The sequence below is a fragment of the Saccopteryx bilineata genome, chromosome X (genome assembly GCF_036850765.1).
Source record: "Saccopteryx bilineata isolate mSacBil1 chromosome X, mSacBil1_pri_phased_curated, whole genome shotgun sequence".
NCBI classification, from domain to species: Eukaryota; Metazoa; Chordata; class Mammalia; order Chiroptera; family Emballonuridae; genus Saccopteryx; species Saccopteryx bilineata.
The window spans coordinates 135,672,691-135,690,508 of record NC_089502.1 but is presented as its reverse complement, the minus strand read 5'-3'; the positions used below and the strand labels follow the sequence as shown (position 1 = coordinate 135,690,508).

The 17,818-nt window shown below is 39.3% G+C and overlaps 1 protein-coding gene across 1 annotated transcript in view; it reads left to right on the top strand.

Annotated features, from left to right (window-relative positions):
- The window catches only part of GRPR (gastrin releasing peptide receptor), a 48,076-nt gene that overhangs the window by 22,684 nt on the left and 7,574 nt on the right, over window positions 1–17,818 (top strand). The window contains exon 2 of the mRNA XM_066249890.1: window positions 17,166–17,520. Coding sequence (XP_066105987.1) covers window positions 17,166–17,520 — 355 coding nt within the window. The remainder of the gene's footprint in view (window positions 1–17,165; window positions 17,521–17,818) is intronic.

Here is a 17,818-nt window from a genome sequence, read left to right as displayed (position 1 = left end):
AAGATGCTGCTGAATAACTGCTTCACCCCTGCATTTCCCTTCTCCCCAGGATTACGGCCCATCGAATTCTTCCTGCTGGGTATTTCTCTGATGTTTTCAAAGAGGTTTTTCTAGTTTTTCATTTCAGGAGAGTTGGTCAGCAATAAGCTTCTTTGCTATTATCAGAAGTAGAGCTTGACCAGGCGGTGGTGCAGTGGATAGAGCATCAGACTGGGATGTAAAGGACCCAGGTTCGAGACCCCAAGGTTGCCAGCTTGAGCGTGGGCTCATCTGGTTTGAGCAAGGCTCACCAGCTTGAGCTCAAGGTCGCTGGCTTGAGCAAGGGGTTACTCGATCTGCTGTAGCCGCCGGTCAAGACACATATGAGAAAGCAATCAATGAACCTAAGGTGTCGCAACAAAGAATTGATGTTTCTCATCTCTCTCCCTTCCTGTCTGTCTGTCCCTTTTCTGTCTCTGTCACTCACACAAAAAAAGAAGTGGAAAATCCAATACCACCTCTGTTACAGACCTGATCTGCTGCCCCCAAAGCTAGCCATCCTGGCTCCTTTAAAGAGGTATACGAAACTACCTGGTCAAACCAAAGGGATCAACACTCAGAGCCTCAAATTATCTCAGCTTTTGAGGTTCAGAGAAGTGAGCTCTGGCTAACTTCAAAGTGAGTAAGTCAGGAATCCCAGCTGCAGCCTGCAACAGTGGACACTGCCAAGTGTTGTAGGTCCATCGAAGCTCTGGGATCTTTCAATGAGGCCAGGACTCTTAGCCCCAATGAGCCAGAGCCAACATTGAGTTAGGCAGTGATTGATAACCACTGAAATTTCATGAGAAGGAAAGAGATAAAAGTGTCCTGGAGGTACCTTTGTTTAAACGTCACTTCTTTATTACCCTTTTTTTCCCTTTTGTATTGTTTTGTCAGTTGGTCTGAACCAATTGACCAGTGGTAATAGCTAAATGTTACATACGAAAGAAATAGGGGGGAAATATGAAATGTAACCCATAAAGAAATTTATTTTCCAGGTGAGAAGAATTTACTGTGACAATAGTATGTCCATGTGACTCACTTATTTCTTTATGCTGTCCACATTTAAGTAGAGTAACTATAGGCAACTCTAAGCTTTTCAAGGTTTCTTTTTTTCTTTAGGGTGGTTTGTACTGTCAAGGAATTTCATACCAGGATTAGGCCTCTGTTATGAGAAATACTTTAAACACAATTTAAGAACAACGTAAAATTATGTAAAAACAAAATTACAGTTCATATGGGAAATGCTTATTTTTAAAATAAATGGTGATAAAAATAGATTTTTCAGATTTTATTATCTTTTTTTCTCTTTCCACTTCAAATGATTGAAAACATCACAAGAGAGCAGGAAAATCAAAATTTGGTATCTTTTCTTTCCTAGATTGTCAACAGAGATGAAATTGAGGATTCAAAAAATGTGTTAAGTGTAGTAAATATTTAATTTTAAGCATTCTTTACTCATTCTTTTAAGACCTGAGAATCTGAAGTGCTAGAGTCAAATAGAACTGAGGTAGGGATCTAAGTTCTAGTCTTTTGTTTTGTTTTGTTTTGTTTTACAGAGACAGAGAGAAAGTCAGAGAGAGAGATAGACAGGGACAGACAGATAAGAACGAAGAGACGAGAAGCATCAATCATTAGTTTTTCGTTGCATGTTGCAACACCTTAGTTGTTCATTGATTGCTTTTTCATATGTGCCTTGACCGAGGACCTTCAGCAAACCAAGCAACCCCTTGCTCGAGCCAGCGACCTTGGGTCCAAGCTGGTGAGCTTTTGCTCAAACCAGATGAGCCCATGCTCAAGCTGGCGACCTCGGAGTCTCGAACCTGGGTCCTCTGCTCTATCCACTGCGCCACCACCTGGTCAGGCTAAATTCTAATCTTGATTGTCAGCTAAAGAGCTGAGGGGTCTCTCTATGATCACCACTTTTCTGTTCTTTAAGTTAAAGAAGTGAGACTTAGTGACTTCTATATTTTCTATCCCATAGTTATATATAAAACAAGTTTGTAATTAAACATGTACTCATATATCTGTATCATGCTAACAACCATTCATATACAGACTTAGCATCATTTATTTTAGGAGTACTACACAGAGGGGGATATACATATGTAAGTATCATTTTATTGTTCTTTAAGGGTTTTACCTGAATATATCTAGCTTCCTTCACCAGATTTTAAATTCCTTTCCTTTTTAACTTTTAAATTGTATTTAGAAAATTAACCCTAACAGGGTAACACTGATCAATAAGAATATGTAGGTTTCAGGTGAACATTTCTATAGCAGTTGAACTGTTGATTATGTTGTATACCCATCACCTAAAGTCAAATAATTTTCTGTCACTTTATATTTGTCCTTCTTTACACACTTCCCTTCCCCCTCCCTCTCCCCATTCCCCACCTCTCTTTCCCCCTCCCCCATGTTCCCTTCCCCCTGGTAACCAGATTTTAAACTCTTAATGGTGAGAAACTTTTATATCCACAGTGCCAAGCAAAGCCTGAGATACTAAATTAGTCCTTAAGTGTGCTGATAAATTGACTAAGAATCTTGAGCAATGAGTGTTTAATACTGAAATCCAATGGCAGATGTCAGTAGCTTAGTGTCCTGATTATCACAAATTAATAAACTTAACAGGTGGTGCTGTGTGAAATGGAAGATAGGCTTTCCTCCATTTAAAAATGAACCAATAGCTCTGGTGTGGACAAGCAGCAAATAACAGAAATATTAGCCATGTTCACACATTCAATGCATACAGGTAAGAGGCTGGCAAACTTTCTCTTTAAAAGGACATATAGTAAATACTTTTGCTTTTGTAGTCTAAAAAGTCTCTGTTGCAGCCACTTCTCTCTACCATTATAGGGTGAAAGCAGGCATAGACTTTATATAAGCAAATAGGGTGGCTGTGTTTCAATAAAACCTTATTTATGGGCACTGAAATGTGAATTTTGTGTAGTTTCTACATGTCTAAAATATTCTTCTTTTGATTGTTCCTTCAACCATTCAAAATGCAAAAACCATTCTGAGCTCATTTGCCATATGAAAGCAAACAGAAGGCCAGGTTTGGCCAGTAAGCCTTAGTTTGCTGTCCCTGATAGAGAGATGGCCAATTAACAGTGAGAGTTTCCTATTTTTATGGAGTGAGGCCTAGGGGAATCCATGAGCCCTGTCTAATAAGCCTAAAGAGACTTCCTAGGGGAAATGCTCAATATGAATCACACAGCTGTATGTTGCTTTGAGATATAAGGCACTGTCATCTGCACATTAGCTTTTGGATTATCCAAAAATTGAGAATCAAGTCAACATCTTTAAGCAATGTGTCTTTTCCAGAATTCCCTGGGTCCTCTGTGATAATAACAGTTATTTTAATGGAGTAAATAAGAAAGTTTCAAATCAAGGCTTAGCCAGATTCCAGCTCCCATGGGCGGTGGACGTGGAGGCAGAGCTCTCTTGTTGCTCATTGGGGGAGTAAGAATGTAAACAGACACTGCTCTTCTCATTACCTCCTCCCCATGTTTCACCATGATGCGCAATGTTGCCATAAAGTCTTTTCATCATAGGCTCATGTCAGCAACTTATCTCAAAATTGTTAAAAAGAAGAATTGTGCTCAGGAGAATAATTTTTTCAGGACCCCAAGAGGTTTTCTGGGTTTGAAATGGTTAGAGAAAGAGGAAGTGTTTAAGCTATAGGAGATCTCTTGGGAAAAGACTAATAAATACGTTGATGTCCAAAATGATTTAGGGTAAGGAGGCACGAGAGGAATATTTGGCTAGGAAGATGGCAGGGGGAGGGATGGGTTATTTTGAGCATCTTGAGCACTTTTCTTATCTGAAAATAAGACATTACAGGCCAAATTGGGTACAGAGTTCTAGATTCTTAGTTTTAATTACAGTATATGTTTGTTCAATAAATGAAATGAGCATAAAATGAGAAAGCCATAGACCCTACTCTTAAGAAACTCAGAGTCCTGTGGCCCAGGATGCATGAACCTTTTAAATTTACAGGATGGAATGAAAGAAAATGTCAGAGAGTCCAGGGCTTATGCTCTTGGCCTCTTTTGTACCTAGTATAGTGGGTGCTTAAGAAATGCTTTGGTTGTTACAAGTGCTAGTTTGGGAAGAATGGGCATGCTTTGTTTCATTTAGGCATGATGTGTTGTCTGGAGCTAATCCTAGAAATAACCTATAAATGCACGGACCTTGCCCTCTAGTGACCACAGGGGGCTCTATCGATCTGAATGGAAATGGTGCCCAGAGAGGCCAGCTGGCATCTACAGAGCGCCACCTGCTGGCTAGAGGGTCATGGGCATCTGTGTTGAGACCGAAATGCTTAGGCTACAGATCCTTAAACCACGTCAACACAATAAATTAAAATTTTAAATAAGTAGTAAAAATGATACAGAATTGTACGTTTTCAATTCTGTTCAAAAACCTAAGGAAAATTGGAAGGATATAGATCAAAACATCCTTTGTAAGGCTTATGGATAACTTTCTTTTTTTTTCAGAATTTTCTAAATATTAACAATGAGTTGTTAGTACTTTTATTGAGCTACAAAATATTTTAAAATAAATATTATTTAGCTTAAATTAATCTCATATTACACTTCAGTTTTTTTTATTATAATTTTATTTTTTTAATGGGGCGACATCAATAAATCAAGATACATATATTCAAAGATCAACAAGTCCAGGTTATCTTGTCTTTCAATTATGTTGCATACGCATCACCCAAAGTCAGATTGTCCTCTGTCACCTTCTATCTAATTTTCTTTGTGCCCCTCCCCCTCCCCCTTTCCCTCTCCTTTTCCACCCTCCCCCCGTAACCACCACACTCTTATCAATGTCTCTTAGTCTCACTTTTATGTCCCACCTACGTATGGAATAATGCACTTCCTGGTTTTTTCTGATTTACTTATTTCACTTCGTATAATGTTATCAAGATCCCACCATTTTGCTGTAAATGATCCGATATCATCATTTCTTATGGCTGAGTAGTATTCCATAGTGTATATGTGCCACATCTTCTTTATCCAGTCATCTATTGACGGGCTTTTTGGTTGTTTCCATGTCCTGGCCACTGTGAACAATGCTGCAATGAACATGGGGCTGCATGTGTCTACGTATCAATGTTTCTGAGTTTTGGGGGTATATACCCAGTAGAGGGATTGCTGGGTCATAAGGTAGTTCTATTTTCAGTTTTTTGAGGAACCACCATACTTTCTTCCATAATGGTTGTACTACTTTACATTCCCACCAACAGTGTATGAGGGTTCCTTTTTCTCCACAGCCTCTCCAACATTTGCTATTACCTGTCTTGTTAATAATAGCTAATCTAACAGGTGTGAGGTGGTATCTCATTGCAGTTTTGATTTGCATTTCTCTAATAACTAAAGAAGATGAGCATCTTTTCATATATCTGTTGGCCATTTGTACTTCCTCCTGGGAGAAGTGTCTGTTCATGTTCTCTTCCCATTTTTTTATTGGATTGTTTGTTTGTTTGTTGTTGAGTTTTATGAGTTCTTTGTATATTTTGGATATTAGGCCCTTATCTGAGCTGTTGTTTGAAAATATCATTTCCCATTTAGTTGGCTTTCTGTTTATTTTGTTATCAGTTTCTCTTGCTGAGCAAAAACTTCTTAGTCTGATGTAGTCCCATTCATTAATTTTTGCCTTCACTTCTCTTGCCATTGGAGTCAAATTCATAAAATGCTCTTTAAAACTCAGGTCCATGAGTTTAGTACCTATGTATTCTTCTATGTACTTTATTGTTTTAGGTCTTATGTTTAGATCTTTGATCCATTTTGAGTTAATTTTAGTACAGGGGGACAAACTGTAGTCCAGTTTCATTCTTTTGCATGTGGCTTTCCAGTTTTCCCAGCACCATTTATTGAAGAGGCTTTCTTTTCTCCATTGTGTCTTCTTGGCCCCTTTATCAAAAATTATTTGACTATATATATGTGGTTTTATTTCTGCCAGTTTTTTTTAAACTAAGAAACCTACTATAAAACAAACATAAATCTAGTAAGTCTGAGCATAGTTTCCTTATTTTATGTCAGTTGTCTACCATCTCTATGCATTTATTCTGACTTTCTTTTTCAATTACAGTTTACATTCAATATTATTTTGTATCAGTTCCAGGTGTACAGGATGGTAGTTAGACAATTATATACTTTACAAAATATTCTCCCTGATATTTTCAGTACCACCTGGAACCATAGATAGTTATTACAATATTATTGACTGTATTCCCTATGCTGTACTTTATGTCCTCACGACTATTTTGTAACTATTTGTCTGTACTTCTTAATCCGTTCACCTTTCCCACGCAGCCCCAACCCCCTTCCCTCTGGCAACCATCAGTCTGTTTTCTATATCTGTGAACCTGTTTCTGTTTTGTTTGTTTGCTTATATTATTGTTTAGACTCCACATAGCACTTTTATAAAATTTTTTAACTGAAAAAAAAAGTTGTTCACAACAGCTAACTGCCTTTTGACTACCTTCCTTGGTGATGTCTTTGCTAACTCAAACCAAACTTTTTCAACTGATTCTTAAGATATCCTCAGAGTTGCATGGTGACAAATTTACAAACCCTTTCTTCTTTCCTTCTTTCCTTCTTTCCTTCCCTCCCTCCCTCCCTCTCTCCTTCCTTCCTTTTTTCCTTTCCTTCCTTCCTTCCTTCCTTCCTTCCTTCCTTCCTTCCTTCCTTCCTTCCTTCCTTCCTTCTTTCCTTCCTTCCTTCTTTTCTTCCTTCTTTCCTTCCTTCCTTACTTTCTTCCCTCCTGTCTCTCTATCTCTTTCTTTCTTAATTTTTTAAAGTTTCTGGTAAAATATACATAACATAAAATTTATCATTTTAATTATTTCTAAGTTTACAGTCCAGTGGCATTAAGTACATTTGTATTGTTCTGCAATCATCACCAACATTCATCTCCAAAATACTTTTCATCTTTCTAATTTAAAACTTGTACCCATTAAACAATAACTTTCCTTTTTCCTTCTTTCCTTTTATTCGTTCTTTCCTTTCACTTACTAATTTTTGAAGGTGACATTTAGTAGTGTACTATTCATAATGAGGACAAATTCAAAAGCATTCAATTTGAAAAGCTATCTGAGGTTGAGCCTTGGTTCCTTTGTCAAACTGTGTGACTTTGGGCAAATCACTCTACTAGCTTTAGTTTTCTGATCTGTAAAATGGGAATAAGGGTATTTACCTTTAATATATCATGGAACTGTTGTAACTTTTGTAATGATGAAGTGAAATGTGTCACATTCTTTATGAAATGTTAGAGTTCCTAACCAAAGAATGAGGGTGCCATTAGCATGATTGTTACTTGTGTTCAATAAGTAAATCAGAAAAAACTAAGAACTATATGAACCCATACATAGATGGGACATAAAAATGAGACTCAGAGAAATGGACAAGAGTGTGATGGTAACAGAGGGTGGGCTGGAGGGGTGGGGAGGAGCGAGGAAGGAGAGAGAGGGGGTTGAGGGAGGGGAGGGGCACACAGAAAACCAGATAGAAGGTGACAGAAGACAGTTTGACTTTGAGTGAGGGGTATGCAGCATAATCAAATGTCAAAATAATCTGAAGATGTTTTCTTGGAACATATGTACCCTGATTTATCAATGTCACTGCATTAAAATTAAAAAAAAAAAATAAAAAAAGTTAAAAAAAAAAAAGGGACCTGAGAGGGTATTGTTAAAATCTCGACCACTGGACAGTCATTTCTTTTCAGGAAAAGCAATAACAACAGTTTATTTAAATAGTGTTTTCTAGTTTTCCAAAGTGCTTTTGAAACACCTCCTTTAGCTCCTCTTCATAGCAAGTAAAGTTGATATCATTATCTCTGATTCACAGATTTAAAAAATGGAGGCATTAAAGTCTTGCAGTTGAAAATTTGGACACAGGAGTCAGTTCACCTCTGTTCAAACCCTAGCTCTGCCACTTAGTAGCTGTGTGATGGTGGGCAAGTTATACAACCTCTTTGTGCCTCAGTTTCCTCTTCTGTAAGAAAAAGATAACAGTAGTACTTATTTCCTAGAATTGTTATAAGGGATTCAAAAAGATAATTATTAAAGAGTTGAAAGCTGTCCTAGGCCCTTAGTGAGTGCTGTATAAGTTTTTGTTAAATAAAAAATAAAAAGAAGTAAAGACAAGCATACTTATGCAAAAATAGCTAATTATGGAAATAGGAATAGAATGCAGGGCTCCCAGGACCCATCCAATCAGTGATACCTTCCCAACACTGCCAACATTAACCTCCAAGGCTAGAGGAGTTGAGTCATGATTGCACCAACGTATAAAGGCTCTCACAAAAGGTTATTTAAATATAGAGATATTAAATTTTTATAATTAGAGATAGTGATTCAGATGCCATATGGTATTTTTGAGCTTTAATAATTCTTATTTTGAACAAAAGAATGCATTTTATTAAGGTGATTTAGAAATTCTATTTTTATCCCTAGTTATTTGAAATACACTTAAAAACTGAAATTATCTCTGATATTTCATTTTCTTTAGATATGTGATAAACTGACAGGACTGGGAGAAGAATTTATATAGTGGGTGCTGTTGGTGGCCCACCCATATTCCTTGCACACCAGAGGTCACTGATGGACCTGGACTTCCTATGCTTTTCTGATCCAAGGTGATTTCTGGCCAAGGGAAGTTCTGGGCCAAAGCCGAAGTGCTTCAGAATTAACACTGCAGGTGAATTCTCAATAAGAAACAACAGGAGTTGGTAGGAAAACACCCTAGCCTCCTCAGTTTTGGTGGCACAGTTCTGGAATGTGCTTACCACAGTCTCTTATTGGGTGGGGGAGTCCCCAGCAGGCCTGTATTCAAGTTATCCAGAGTGATTCATTTTACTGGCTTCTATTCCCTTGTTCTACTTTCTAGGATCCCCTCCCCTCCAAAATTATTTGCACCCAAAACCTGTCTCAAGGTCTGTTTGGAGATGAGTGACAATTTATGAAGACAGTGTGTGACTCAGAGGCCGTTGCTTCCAGCCCAGAGCATGAGTGATTTCCCCCATTCTCTGTGTATCTTCTCTGCTACACGGTAGAGTAAATGCAGGCTATGTCTAACTACAATTTGGAAATAGGATTTATAAACATTCTTCAAACATTTTGGCTCATAAATTGCTAAAAAAATGTCTAACAAGTTATAAATATATGTTCTTCCCTCCATAACATTTTTGAGGAATGGCCTAGGAACAACTTGTGCCAGGATGTTTGCACACCTACTGAAGTTTAACTGGGTGGCTGTTTTCCTTTGTCATTTTAAACATACCCACTGGCAGCTGTAATATTTCATCCTGATTATACCCCGCCTGATGGCTCTGTTACAGGATTAGCACTGAGCTCTGGAATTAGATCATCCTTCTAAAACCCATTTTGGGCCCAAGGTTCAATAGTTGTCCAACTTCTTCTGCCAAAGCACCATCAGACGTCCAACAAATGCTTATATCTCTCTTTTCATTTTATTCTTCAGCTTCTATATCCCTCATATCCCAGAACCAGTACCTGTATTTCTGATATCTCCCCCATGTCAGTGGCTTTTTCTTTAGCTTCATTCCAGGCTCTGGTTTTTAGCTCTTGCAAGAAGTCATTTTTCACCTTGGTTTCAAGATCTCACTCAGATGGCCCTGAGGTTTCTGACTATATGAAAGAGCCCACACCTCACTCTAGGCCTGAGGTCACTTTGGAACTTCAGGTTGCATATACGGGGATGAAAGACGCAGGGGATTTGGCATAACAGACTCAAGAAAGAACAAGAATCCTGTGTTTGCCTAGAAACACAGTGTTCTCGCCATAGCTGAAGCAGATGGAAAACAGACATTCTGATTATTTATTTGGCTTTCTTCTTTAATCCCAGTACCAGTGAAGGGGAGTACAATTTGCCACCCCAAAATGTGCCTCTTTGGCACATTGTAATTAGATATAGGACTTTACATATAGGAAGATGATCACATTGACTTCAATCCATACTAAAGAACAAATGACTGATATTTACTGCCCTTCCCAAAGCAAAGCTTGCTCTCAGGGAGACAGTGAGTGCCTATAGGGAGAGAACACAATGAAAGAAATTTCAATTCACAAAAAGGTGACTTCAAGACTTTACTCAGGAATGATCCTGCATAGATCCCCATGATCTGTATCTTGATCTCTCTGAAGAAAATGAGAAAAAGAAAAATATAATTACACTTTATAACATGGATCAGGATCCTCCGCCTTGACCTGAGTTTAAAGCTCACTTTCTCCAGAGGGAGGATGGTCTCTGAGACAGGCTTTTAGAAGGTCCCTTGAAGCCTTAGCTAAATTTTCTGGATAGTGTCTTTTGAGACAATGAACTCCAAAGTAAGATTCACACCTTCCAGGGGAGGTATAACTTGATCTTATAGGTAAGGAAGGAAAGCAGCAAAACCACTTATATTAATTCTTATTTAGAAATAAGGATGGTCCCTGGCTGGTTGGCTCAGTGGTAGAGTGTTGGCCTGGCATGTGGATGTCCCAGGTTTGATTCCCGGTCAGGGCACACAGAAGAGGCGCCCATCTGCTTATCCACCCCTCCCCCTTTTGCTTCTCTATCTCTCTCTCCCTCCTGCAGCCATTGCTTGATTGGAGTGACTTGGCCCGGGGCACTGAGGATGGCTCCATGGCCTCCACCTCAGGTGCTAAAAAGAGCTCGGTTGCTGAGCAACAGAGCAACACTCCAGATGGGCAGAGCATTGCCCCCTACTGGGCTTGCCAAATGGATCCCAATCAGGGCATATGTGGGAGTCTGTCTCTGCCTTCTCTCCTCTCACTGAAAGAAAAAAGAAAGAAAGAAAAATAAGGATGAGTTAGACATTAGTAATACAGAGGGTCCTTGGGTTATGACACAGTTCCATTCCTACGACAGTAATGTAACCCGAATTTTGGTATAAGTCAAAACACACCCTAGCCTAAGTCACTTACCTATCCTAACAGAGTTGTAATATCATAAATTTAGAACATGAAAACACAACTAACCACAGAAAAATGAAAAGAACATAAATATACTGTACCATACACTGTGCTGCGTATTATTCCTCCACAGGCAACCAAACTAGTTTGCCCACATAGTCTGTAAGTACGAGGCTAATGGCATAAGCCAAAACACCCATGTCTCAATTGTTTGAAGTTTTTATGGGAGTGAGCATCGTAAACTCAAAACGTCATATGTTCAGACTGTCATAACGCAAGAGCCCCCTGTATATAGTATCCAAACTGAGGATCACCCTCTTGTGAGTGCATGTCTGAGGATGCATTATCCTGTGTAAGTCAGGCAGCAAGAGTGGGGTCCCACCACCTAGAAAACTCAGCAATGGCACCTCATGCTGCCCTGACCTCTCAGCTTATGGCAAGGCATTGCAGACTGATGTGTTTGTGCATGATCTAGTTTTAAACTAACCTCCCCAAATGAACAAGTGACTTGAAAAGATTCCTGCCAAAACAGAGTAAAACAAACTCCCAGATTGTAGATGATACTAAAATTACAAGCTGAAGAGAATGATTTGAACATAACAGAGAAGACATTTCCCTCACTCCTTATATAGGCACTAATCAGACATGACACATTCAACCATATTACAATTTTAATCATAATAAAGTTTTTTTATGACAGAAGGGTTTACTATTAATAAAGTAGAATAAAATATATAGCACATTATTTTTAAATTGTTATTTTACTGTTATTTCATCTTTTACAAACTCTATATTATAGTATTTGTTTTCTCTCTAACCTGTTTATGAACTTCAGTGCAGTACCCACCACATTCAACAATTAATATTTCTTAAATATTTGTCTGTTATTTTCCTAGTGTGTGTGTACACACACACACACACACACACACACACACACACATGTTTGTTTTGCTGAAGTCTGAAAAGTGGAGCAAACACCCTGACCTTTCACTGCTAAGTACTTATTTCAGTGTTTATTTCCTAAGAACAAGGACACTCTTCTACATAATCCCAATGCCATTATCATACCTAATAAAATTAACAATAATTTCTTAATCTCATCTAATATGTAATCTTAATTGTCCTAAAAAATGTCTTTTGTAGCTTTTTAAAATTCAGGATCAAATCAAGAGACCTCTTGTACATTCAAAAGTACTTCATGGACCAGGAACCAAGAACCCTTTGTATGACTTAGGGCCACATCATCTAAGCTTCTTTTATTTCTGCTTCATTCTTTTTCTTTCTCTCTATCTTCCCACTCTCCTTATGCATCTTGCACATAATTAAAATTTGCTGCCCTGATCCCTTCTTTGACATCAAAACCTTTTATTTCTAATGCCTATCACTGAATGGCTACATCCTCTCTCTTTCTCAGTTTAAATGCTTAAGAGAGCCTGACCTGTGGTGGTGCAGTGAATCAAGTGTCAACCTGGAATGCTGAGGTCGCTGGTTCAGAACCCTGTACTTGCCTGGTCAAGGCACATATGAGAGTTGTTTCTTCTTCTTCTTCTTCTTCTTCTTCTTCTTCTTCTTCTTCTTCTTCTTCTTCTTCTTCTTCTTCTTCTTCTTCTCCTTCTTCTTCTTCTTCTTCTTCTTCTTCTTCTTCTTCTTCTTCTTCTTCTTCTCCTTCTCCTTCTCCTTCTCCTTCTCCTTCTCCTTCTCCTTCTCCTTCTCCTTCTCCTTCTCCTTCTCCTTCTTCTTCTCCTCCTCCTCCTCCTCCTCCTCCTCCTTCTCCTTCTCCTTCTCCTTCTCCTTCCTCTTCTTCTTCTCCTTCTTCTTTCCCCTTCTCCTTCTCCTTCTCCTTCTCCTTCTCCTTCTCCTCCTCCTCCTTCTTCTCTCTCTCTCAAATGAATAATAAAAATAATTTAAATGCTTAAGACAAAAAGACACTTTTTAGTTCCTGACCAGGCAGTTCACCGGCCAGTTTAGATTAAAAATGTACTCCAGTCTAATCAGCCATTACTCTAAAACAGGAATTACTCAGTGGAGTCTCTCTGCATTGGGAGCTCCAGGTAGAGCAGTCTAAACTGAAAGAACAAATACACTGATATGTTCCATGCTCTATAGAACCATTTGACTTCCAGGAAAATTTGGTATGTTTCATACACATTTGGGAAACATCTAGTCTGTTTACTTGCCTGTAAGCAAAATTTACCCAAAGCTTTCTTCTGAAAGAGCTGTGATCCTGAAAAGAGCTGTTCCTAAATTAAATATTGACTCCACCACCTCTGAAACAGCTTCACTTTGTCACCTGTAGAATAGGAATTATAGCACCTATCTGTTGGAGCTGTCTGGACCATACATGAGATGATGTAGATGCTATTCTTTGCTTGGCACAAGACAAGAGCTTAGTAAATTGATTTCTTTAACTTATTTGAAACTTTATGAATATCCCATAACATAAAATTATTTACAATGCATTTAAACTTATTTTTAATTGCACAAGTAATACATATATGACTAAGTCTGAATATTTAAAAGCATATCATAGACATTATATTATTTCACTGGAAACTATTATAGGTGTGTTTTTTTTTAAACTAAAGTACTGTTAGTGCTTTTAGCATTCTGTCCAAAAAATCTTTGCCTGTGGAGTATGTTTTTAAAAAATAAAATCTTTTTAAAAAACAACCATAATACCATTATCACACCCAATACATTAAAAATAATTCCTTGATATCACCAGTATGAAATCTACATTTGGTTTTCCTCAATAGTCTCAAAAACACTTTTTATAACTGTTTGGCTTTAATCAAAATTCAAGCCTGGCCGGTTGGCTCAGTGGTAGAGCGTCAGCCTGGTGTGCGGAAGTCCCAGGTTCGATTCCCTGCCAGGGCACACAGCAGAAGCGCCCATCTGCTTCTCCACCCCTCCTCCTCTCCTTCCTCTCTGTCTCTCTCTTCCCCTCCCGCAGCCAAGGCTCCATTGGAGCAAAGTTGGCCCGGGCGCTGGGGATGGCTCCTTGGCCTCTGCCCCGGGCGCTAGAGTGGCTCTGGTTGCGACAGAGCGATGCCCCAGATGGGCAGAGCATCGCCCCCTGGTGGGCATGCCGGGTGGATCTCGGTTGGGTGCATGCCAGCTTCAGAAAGGAAAAAAAAATTCAAAAGGATTATATACATTGCACTTGATTGATATGTCTTACACATCTCAGCTTGTTTATAACCATTCTCTCTGACTTTTTATGCCATGTATTTGTTGAAAAATGGGGTCATTATTCCTATTGAATTTTCCAGTTCAGGACTTGTACCTTCATGGCATCATTTAGCAGGTTCTTCTATCCCCACTTTTCCTGAAAACTGGTACATTAGATCTAGAGATTTAACTAGGTTTAGATTAAAATTATTCTTCTGAAAAAAAAAACTATAGAAATAGTTTTATACTATCTTTTGTCTTTTAAAAGATGTGAATTTAAAATGGCAGCTCAGTAGTTCTCATGACATTTTTGCACTTAGGAATACAAGATTACCAAGACAGAGGGAGTTAAGCCATTCTTTTTGGTTTCTGACTCATGTATGAGTAAATCACCTTCACTTGGAGAGTTAGTGGTATATGACTGCTATCTTCCAGAGAATGCAGATAGAATAGAAGTCATAATTACCACTTTACCTCTAATCAATTTATTAAGGATATCTTAGGTTATATATGTACATATATGGCTAAAGACATTTACATACCTTTAATTAAAGATATCAATTCTTTGTTTATATTCTAAACTAAGAACAAAAATGTTTGAAATGAGTAATGACTAGAGAAAATACTAGAAGAAAATAGAAATTCTTTTGAAATTTTTATGATTTTATATAATTGCATAAAATGAACTAATAAGAATTATGGGTGGAAAACAAACCCAGGTACACAGAAGCAGGACTACATTGTTGTTCTGGAGTGCTGGTGATGTCCAATAAATACTAGCACTCTCTTCCCTACCTGAACTGGGGAGCTAATAGATAAAGGAATCAGAGAGACAGCAATAAAAATAATTGATTCTGTCTGATAAAGCTATTGGAGAATGTGACTCAGGGGTACAACAATAATGAACTTGCAGAAATTCTGATTTCCTATATTAGATGTGCCATTCTTCTAGTCAGGGACAGTAAAACATTCATAGGCCTCTCTGAGCCCAATGCACATGTCAGATTCTTTTTTTTTTTTCTTTTTTTTTTCTTTTTTTTTTCTGAAGCTGTTAACAGGGAGAGACAGTCAGACAGACTCCCGCATGCGCCCGACTGGGATCCACCCGGCACGCCCACCATGGGGCGACGCTCTGCCCACCAGGGGGCGATGCTCTGCCCATCCTGGGTGTCGCCATGTTGCGACCAGAGCCACTCTAGCACCTGGGGCAGAGGCCACAGAGCCATCCCCAGCGCCCGGGCCATCTTTGCTCCAATGGAGCCTTGGCTGCAGGAGGGGAAGAGAGAGACAGAGAGGAAAGCACGGCGGAGGGGTGGAGAAGCAAATGGGCGCTTCTCCTATGTGCCCTGGCCAGGAATCGAACCCGGGTCCTCCGCACGCTAGGCCGACCAGATTCTTTTTTTCACCGCACCACTTAATATATAAATTATCCTTCACACTTCCTGGGAGAAAAGAGGAAAGTAAGTGAGGAGTCGAGGGGCAGCAAACAGTGGTAACTCAATGGAGGTTTAATCAACATAGAAACAAGAAGAAATAAGCAAGTGTTCCTTCATCACTGAAGTCCATGATATAAGAGTATCATAGGTAGAATCCAGTTTCAACACAGTATTTTCAGCAGTGAACGTTCTCACACTTCATCAGTCACAATTCATATCAACTTTCACATTATAACAGCTCATGTTCAACTGAACAAATGTGTGTGGAGTGTGTGAAAATCACAATGCTTACAGATGCCAAGATAGAAAAAGATATATTCTTTTCCAACCAGGACCTCATCTTCTAGTGAGTTCTCAGGCACACACAAAATAAGTGTGCAGCCCACAGTGCTAGTCATTGTATGGAAAGGAGTGGCAGACATGGAGATGTTCATCTCAGACTTCTCTTGAAGAAATGACTCACTGTCCAGGGACTGTGGTTAGCTGACAGCTTGCAGCTTCAGGATCCACTTTAGCTTTCAAGCTATGGTCACGCTCTTCTTGGACAGTTCCTGGTAGTAACCGAGGTCACACTTTTTTTTGGTGGCCCCAGCCAATGCTAAGCAAGATGGTGATACAAGGGCCTAGCCATTTCAGCCCAAGTCAGGACTCTTCTATTGAGCTTTCAAGCTACCAATTGAGCTGGTGTAGGGTGACCAGCAGTTTGCTGGGACTCAGAGATTTCCCAGGATATAGGATTTTCAGTGTTAAAACTGGAAAATTTTCAGGCAAGCTAAGATGACTGGTCACCTTAACACTTTGTCAGGTCTGCATCAGGGTCTGGCAGCTTGCTCTGCCCAGTCTTGCTTCCTTCCCTTTTTCCTTTCACAGTTATTACTCTCCAATAAATAAAGTCTTTGTCCTCCTGAATTCATCTCAGTGTCTGCTTCCCAGGACACTTGATCCAAGACAAGGGCACATGGAGCACAGGAACCAGGAAGGATCCAAACACTACAAGGGAAGATGAGGCTGAAAGAAAGTAAGAAGGCTGAGGAAAGATTAATTTGATAATTACACGGATACTCCTGTGTATAACTTTCCAGGGGACTAGTCATTTTATAGCCTTTGAAAAAGAGGAAAGGCATATATGTAAATACTCAAAGACTTAAAGTTCCCTACACTGCATTTGAATACTCAAAATGAAGGCTTTGCCAAAGAAGAAAAAAAAAGTCAACCTTCTTGTCCCTGTGTCCTTCTTTAAACATGCTTTATTATTAATTCCTATGATTTAAGGAGAAAAATAAAAAGAGCTTTATCTTTCCTTAGTATTATTCTTAAAATCAAGAGAGAATGTGGGCAAACTGTTACTGCAGGAGAAAAGGAAAGGCAATCCTCAGGGCTGGATGTGAATAAGGTGAGTGAGGTACTTGGGGGCAACATTTAAGTAGCCACACTGTCAGGGTTGTGTACAGAGTTGGCACTTGCACGAACATGAGAGTGAGCACCTCTTTAAATATTGCACCCCCGGGCCTCATTTACCTCACCCTAGTCCTGGCCCTGGCACCCATAATAATATTAGGCAATCTATGCAGAACATTTTTTCTTTCCTGCCCCAGGTACAAAGCCATCGTCCGGCCGATGGATATTCAGGCCTCTCATGCCCTGATGAAGATCTGCCTCAAAGCTGCATTGATCTGGGTCATCTCCATGCTCCTGGCCATCCCAGAAGCTGTGTTTTCTGACCTACATCCCTTCCATGAAGAAACCTCCAACCAGACCTTCATCAGTTGTGCACCATACCCACCACAGTCTAATGAGCTGCACCCCAAAATCCACTCCATGGCTTCCTTCCTGATCTTCTACATCATCCCACTGTCAATCATTTCTGTCTACTACTACTTCATTGCCAAAAATCTCATCCAGAGTGCTTACAATCTGCCTGTGGAAGGGAATATACACGTCAAGAAGCAGGTGAGTGCTTAGGATTGATTCATTTTCTCCTTAGGGTTTGACCCTTGCATTTCATTTGGACTCCACTGAAAAGTGCAGTATTTAGGTGGTCGTGTCCCCTGATTCTACAATTAAAGGAGGCAGATGACCTACATCCAGATGGTAAATATAACCGCTTAGCCACAGAAGCCCAGGAATTCAGTTGCCCTTTATAATCTTGTTCCCATATTAAAGACCTAAGTAGGGAGGTGTTGAGATCCTGAATGATTTAGAATATGGGTTTGTTTGTTTGTTTTGAGAAATATCTGAAAAAGTGTTG